This window comes from Sphaeroforma arctica, assembly GCF_001186125.1.
Source record: "Sphaeroforma arctica JP610 unplaced genomic scaffold supercont1.155, whole genome shotgun sequence".
Lineage (NCBI taxonomy): Eukaryota > Ichthyosporea > Ichthyophonida > Sphaeroforma > Sphaeroforma arctica.
In genome coordinates, this window is record NW_014040403.1 from 10,098 (window position 1) to 17,420 (window position 7,323).

At 45.8% G+C, this 7,323-nt stretch overlaps 1 protein-coding gene across 1 annotated transcript in view; it reads right to left on the reverse strand.

The window, feature by feature from the left end:
- Nucleotides 1-7,323, reverse strand: part of SARC_03152 (hypothetical protein) — a 10,944-nt gene that overhangs the window by 3,021 nt on the left and 600 nt on the right. The window contains exons 2-9 of the mRNA XM_014303049.1: nt 6,691-6,775; nt 6,296-6,388; nt 5,836-5,937; nt 5,304-5,615; nt 4,049-5,089; nt 3,654-3,782; nt 970-3,483; nt 567-641 (exon numbers count right to left, since the gene is read on the reverse strand). Of these exons, the coding sequence (XP_014158524.1) occupies nt 567-641; nt 970-3,483; nt 3,654-3,782; nt 4,049-5,089; nt 5,304-5,615; nt 5,836-5,937; nt 6,296-6,388; nt 6,691-6,775 (4,351 nt within the window). The remainder of the gene's footprint in view (nt 1-566; nt 642-969; nt 3,484-3,653; nt 3,783-4,048; nt 5,090-5,303; nt 5,616-5,835; nt 5,938-6,295; nt 6,389-6,690; nt 6,776-7,323) is intronic.

The window sequence follows — 7,323 nt, forward strand, 5'->3', positions numbered from 1 at the left end:
TAGATATAGATATATATATGTAGATATATAGATATATGTGTGTGTGTGGCTATATATTCGTTCCGCTGTTTATGTGGATGAGATGCGGACAGACCCCGAATTCACATCGATGCACAATTACACCAGATTGATGATGCCTGGATATACTGAACGTCGCCTTCGCAATCACAAGTCAGCCTGATACTACGGAAGTGATTTGGGCTTAAGAAACCACATGGCACGGAGCAAAGGGAACGATACACACTGTTCGAATCAGGATACACGTGTACAGCCATAGAGTGGTATTGCGCTCACTTCTAAAAAAGATTTCATTCACAGGGCGGCAACATGGTTCCATAGAAATCAAGAGCGCAACCAATTTGGATTAGTACAATCAGTTTACTTCGGTACACACACACACACAACAGACTGTGGTAGCAGAAGCGGAGACTTAGTAAGGAATCGCGCTTGAGCAAGATATGAAGCAGAGAAAGGATACTGGAATGGATTTATCAGCAAAGATGTCTGACGTCCCGGTCGAACCTGGGATAATTCACATCGGACTACGAGTGTACATACATACTTACCGCTATCATACTGTTGCAAGTCTCGATGTCGCCATACAAGGCAGCATCCAGCCACACGGTCAAGGGATTGAATTGCTGTGTGAACCCAAATGGCAGAGAAATAGTGCTCGGTTTCAGCTCAAAGCGTGGTGATGGATTGCTTCGATATAAACAACATTTACAGCACAAGTGCGTACATTTAACACTTCCTCAATAAATATCCCATATATGTAAATAAAATGTATAGTCATACATATATATATAATTACATATATATATATATATATGAGATCGCACACGATGATGGCGGGCTGCACCAGCATCCATATTTGGCATTCAAAGTGAGCGTCATAAACACGATTAATAGGCAAGGAGAAAAATAGTAGTCATGCGTCACATTCAGTACTCTGGCACACTAGCATACCACCGGATCTTTCCTACAATCCCCCTTCCGCCTCTGTCCAGGTTTCTTCAGTATAGACTCCGGCATTGGTAGTTTGCTGGCCATCGTCGCTTTATACTTGATCATGATCGTATCCAATCGTTCCCAGCTTTCCACTTCAACACCGGATGCACTATCCTCTGGTCTATCATCCAACATATTGTCTAAGTCGACCACTGGTTTGTCATCAATTCCTGATACCTGTGCCAGTGTTTCTGCTTCTGTGCGTGGGGGTGTATGTGCGTCCGTTTCGAGCGGCGAGTGTGCTTCTAAATGTGTTTGCTGTGGTGGTTGTATTTGCGGGGGTGGTGATGATTCTATCTGTGTGTCCGGTGGTGATTTTATTAGTGTCCATCCTTGCGGTTGTGCTGGTACTTTTGATGGCTGTGTGTCGAGCGATCCCTGTGCACCTGCAGCTGCCACTGATAGCATACACACCTCACCTGTTATGGGTTTGTGCTGATCCACTAAGCCACCAGTTTCCGATTCTGTGGGCTCCGTAGCATGTGGGACTAAGTCTGTACCTGCGTCGGTTCCTTCCGTCTCATAGGTCGGGCCGTCACTGGTTCCTCCAGTGGCCCCAGGTACGGATACGACAGCCAAATGACTCGCAATCGGAACTACATGGCGAGTTTTGGTTCTCAGGGACTCGATATGAGCTAAGGGCTTTGCGAATGCAGTGCCTGGGCCATCACTGCTGCCAGCACTAGTCACGTGCGTGGCATCAAGTTGAGGCGCTTTGGCTTGCGATTTTTCTGCACTCAGCAATGGTGACAGTTCGGGAGAATGCATGGTTGCATCCTGCGACTGAGCTAGCACCTGTAATGGGTCTGGCTGTACGCCATTGTACATACATACGAAACCATCTTCATCAAAGTAGTCACTAGCAGTACTGGCATTCTTCCTCTGCCTGCTGCTTGCTGGTTGTACGACTCCGACGGTTGCATTCGATGTTTCTCGCGCTTCTGTTCGAGGGCCTTGTCGCTCCCTTTCCCTAGTATCTGGATCAGCATCTGCACTCTTATAGAGATTCTTTTCTACGACGTCTTTACTGTTAGGCTCGTCATCAAACCCTATTGGAGTGACAACCAACTTCACGCCTGGGCATGGAAGTGTTAGGTCGCTTGTACGCTTATCCAACTGTTTGTTGTCAACCTCGACGGTATCCACACTCGACCCTTTGGCTATACCTGCACTCGCCGGGGGGATACTAGCTTTCTCCGTGTTTGGAATTGCATTTTTATCAGTTCTGATGTACTTTTGTAAGTTGTCATTACTGCTTGCAGCGCTACTCTCCCTCGATTTCTTCTCAGATCCATCTTTGGAACCCGAGGCTCGGGTCGAGAAAGGATTGAGCCCATACAACAATTTCATCGCGCTCGATACAGCGGTCACTTCGCTATTCAGATTAATCTTATTAATGTCACTGTGCATGTCCTGGCTGGTTTCACCACCTTTAGCACTTTTTATATTACTGGACTCATCCCTGGCGCGTGCATCATCATCGGCTGGGTTCGCAGTACCGAACTTCTTCTCTTCATTGCTACGGGTGCTCCGATTCTTTGCTGCCAGCTGCTTGATCGCAGCTACTAAACCCATTTTGTCCGGCTCCTCGCGGACAGCAGTAGTTTTGTTATTAATTTCTAAATCTTTTCTATCGTTATCGATCGTATCTAAATTCTGCTTCGCCGTTTTGATGATCTCCATCCCGTGCAAAACGTTATCTAAGTCCCCGTTATCAAACAACTCCTGCACATCCGCATTTAACTTCAACAAGTCACTGGTCGAGGTGTTGTGCAGCGCGTCGAAGTACAGGGTGTCGTTTGAATGACTGTGACTCCCCGGTGAACTCATCACGCTGTTAGTTCGGCTCGTCAGCTGTAGTCCTGGGTGCGCTTGCAGAACACGTAGGCTTGCTTGCGATGAGATGAGACTACTAGACTGATCGTTTGCCTGCGACTGTGCAGTGCCCGTTCCACGTCGCGAATCCGGCTTTGGCCTGCTATAAGTAGTGTTCTTCCTACAGGTACAAACGGTCTTATCGCTGATGTCATCTCCAGGGCCCAATTCTTCGACAGCGCCATTCAGCATGCCCGATACAGAAATCTTGTCGCTGGACCGACTTTGTTTCGCATCAACCGAAGCATCTACAGACAACCCATCCACGGTAGCCACTGGTGTCAGCCCGGGCGTGGCATACATATTTGACAATATGCTACTGACAGGCGTGACGTACATACTAGTGGACGCTACGCTGTCCACGCGCGAACGTCGGCCGGAACTGAGACTGTCCACGCTCTCCGCACCCCCACGTGGTGATAGCAAGGATTTGGAAGCCGTTTTAGGGTCAGAAGACTGCCCGTTGAGTTCAGCTGTGCTATTGGAGCCAACTGTATCGCTATCATATTGGAAGTCAACGATGCTGTGTGTGCTTGAAGCTGGTTGCATTTCCGTAACAGTGCGAGAGACGGTGGGGCTTGCTGTGTAGACTTCTGACTGTAAGGATTTGATGAGCAATCAAATCGAGAATGTCAACCGTCGAGACAACTAAATTGCATAACGCATACAATGGCAGAGTAAAAATACCTACACAACATCAAATCTGTGCGAGTGGAGATGTGGTAAATTCTACAACTGTAAAAGTGGTGACTGAACCACCCGCATACCATGATCAGTGCCCCGTCCTTGGTTGTGAATATTTCCGTCATATCGACTTCCTTCAAATCTTTCATTTGAAATTCGAGGTCCACATTCTTCAGAACCAGCGAACGAGCGTAAAGCTCTAGCATTTTAATCTATTCGTATGAAGAGTACGTACAAGCGCGTATATACACTAGGTCAGTGCAATGAACCTCGTAAACCAACACTTTGATCATATAGCCCGATTAACCACTCGAAATATGCAACTCTCGGCTGATCACGTAGAGTGTGGTAGAATATCTGAACAAGTGCAATGTGTGTGCAGTAAATAACTTTCCAATCCACGAATGTTTTTTTCCTTCGCAAATGCCTCCAGCATAGATAAAACTCACAAGAAATGATAGCTTTTCCTCGCACATACTCTTATTTCAGCCTGGCGCAGTTGTTTTGAAAGTCTTGCCGAGTGTGAATTATGCGGCTTCACTGTGGCGGGCATCCTGTACGACATGTTAGGCGATGGCGGCCCATCCGTGTTCGACGGTGGTGTTTTCTCACTCCCACTTATTCTCCTGTAAGAGCCTGGCGTGGGACTCTTGGTGCGCTGCAGTCTATTTGGTATGGCAGCTTCCTGTTTTTGCTGCTGCGTTTGTGTTATCGGAACGTCTTTTGTACCTTCGGCGGTCGCCCGCGCATGACCTCGTGCATACGGTTTCGGTGGCATGGGCTTGTTGGATCTCACTGAATTCACAGATCCTGAATCCGACGTATTCAAGTCCGAAGGTATAGTCCCTCCGATGTCTGGCGTCTGATGGTCAGCCATTTGTTCTTTGCAGAGATCGCCCTTGGAATCTTGTATTTCCACAGTGAACCGTGGTGGTCCGCTGCTACACACATCTTCGGGGTGTTGCGCAGAGGTGCCAGGACTACTGTGCAGTATCACACTGTCTAAGCTACCCTGATCACTGGTGTCTCGTACGTCATCAGGTTTGGCCTCATTCGTCTGCTCACTTGTCTCTCCTAAATCAGAAAACATCTTGTCATCACCATCGCTTTCGGGCAAATCGAGCACTTTCGAATCTAGACTTCCACTCTCCCGCGCTTCAGTATCAGCAAGGCCCCAACTTTCAACCTGCTCTTCAGCAAATGCCGAAACATTGTCTTCTTTACCTTCAAATCTATACACCGGACTCGATAGTGGTTGCGACAACGGGCTTGACTTGCTTTCAGCTCCTGCCCCGTTATGTGCATACTTCGTTCGATCTCCATCCTCAGAGACATTTCGTGGACCTGATTCGACTTCTCTCTTATCAAAGATATCACCAGCTGCATTAGGTATACTTTCATTTCCGATATCCTTCGCGTAAGGTGTTGTCGAAAACTCCGTTTGGGGGGTCGCCCCAGTCTTATTGCCGTCACGTAACCCATCGAAGCTATGTCGCTTTCTAGGAAAGTCATGGGTGGGCTGTATCGAGTGGAAATGTTATGACCGTAAACCGAATGCACGACTGTGCGTAGGATGCAAGCACACAACACGGAATTAAAGACAACTGATGAGAGTGTGAAGTGCGTCGTCAAGGATACCCGGCTTCAAGTACAGCCGCCAAGGTCACATTACTTTCCAGTACCCACCGAGGTGTACTATCACGAACACAATACCCGTTGCACAATTTATATACCTGGTAAGGAACAGGCTGTGCTACAGCCCCAGTATCGACTACCGACCTGGCCTCACCTCCTTTAACCGCGGTGGCTGAACTTGCTCTTGGCCGAGATTTCGGACTTCCCCATGGCCCCCGCAAAAGCATGCTATCTCGAGGTGCGAGGGAAAGCCCGGTCTGCGCAATCGTATCGTCGGTCAGCAGACTGCCTCGCCGCGGCAATTGAAGTGACGGTCTTCTTCGCGCTTGTTCTTTCTCAACCCAGTCAGTGTCCTTATTATGCCTGTTCGAATGAAACGTGGCCGATAGCCGTGGGAACTGCACCTGGGCCTGAAATGTGGATGAAATAAGAAATTGTTGATCCGGGGTGTACGCCGATGCGTGTGGAGTGCAAGAATATGGAACAATCGCAACAATACAGATTATCTTTTTCTGAGATAATGATGGGTTGTTGACAGATTAAAGATTTTAAGGTGCACAAACTTACACAAAAAGCCTGTGTTTGAGAACGCAAAAAAAAAGTGTCAATTGACTTGCTTTATGTCCATACCGACGAAGATCTCTTCAAATGCCTCTTCACTGAGGACAGTGTGGAGACTCGAGGAGAGGTGCCTAGATCGTGCAGGTCATTCAGACTATCCACCAAGGGAAACTGTGCGATGTAATCAATGTAAGACGGTGAGCGTACACAAGAAAAGTTCTTCGTGCATGGAATAGAGTTCGGCATGAAACTAATCAAATCAAACGTTTCCTCTATCACGACTCTCGCAACTAGTGATATTCAGAACCAACTAAAAAAAAACAAAGAGTAAGACTCGATAACAAGAGAATCCATGTGAAGAACAAGGCGGGGATTGTAACAGGTCATGTGCATGCGGTCTAACGATATGTAAAATCATCGCTACTTGAATGTGCATGTGTATGCACAAGTGTATAACAAGAGGTTCTATACTCAGTCGAGATATAGCCGATACAAGAAACCCTTTCACTCCGTAAGCTGTCGGGCATACATTTTCATTCAGGGATATCTGGTAGCTCAACATTGAATGGTTCACGTCCTTCAGCTTGGAAAGCAATCTGTTGCGTTCGCTTACAGCCAGCTCCTATGGGTTCAGCAAAGTATGAGGGGTATTATTTGCTTAGTCTATTCAATCTTCCGTGTATACCATGACGTGGGCTACTTGAGAAAGTTGCTTATAATATGTACGAAGTGCCGTCAGGCTATCGAAAAATGCAAAAGAAGGACGTCGCATAAGGTTGTAGACCATTGACCACTACTTCACTCATAGTAGGGTATTTCAGGGCGACTTCGCACGCAGATGTCAAAACAATATCACCAATGAAAGGTAAGCAACTGGCCTAGTTGAACTTCATAGTGTATACGAAATAGAAATTTGGTTCGTACCTTAATTTCTTCAGTGATATCTTGTTCGAAATCCAGAATATCCCCTTTCAACAACTTGAGCTCGTAGTCTGAAGATGCCACCACCCTTTTGCGATTAAGAAAAGTCATTAGACAGGATGCAAATTTTCCCGAACAGGGAGGACGTAGCTTTTACGTACCTCGATTATTGTGTGCTATTATAACTCAATTGCTGTTTACATACGTGTCTCGAATATATACGATATTCCGCCCGTGTATCCCCACTAGTACGAGAATGTTCACAGAAAAATTCTGGAAAAGGATATGCACCATTCATTTATCAACTCTGACTACAATGTTATGTTCGCAAACGACTGATGCATCCTACAGAGAATGGGAGATCAATGCCCGCAGAAGACCAATGAACACTTAACTGACATAAAAAAGCCCAAAGACTTTAGTCTATGGACAATACAAATGTAAAGCATGTATGTACATTCAAATGCAGATATATAGAAATCTGTGTGAGTATACATGATCCGGATATATATATATGTATATATATATATTACATATATATATATATATATATATATATATATATATATATATATATATATATATATATATATATATATATATATATATATATATATATATATATATATAGTATGT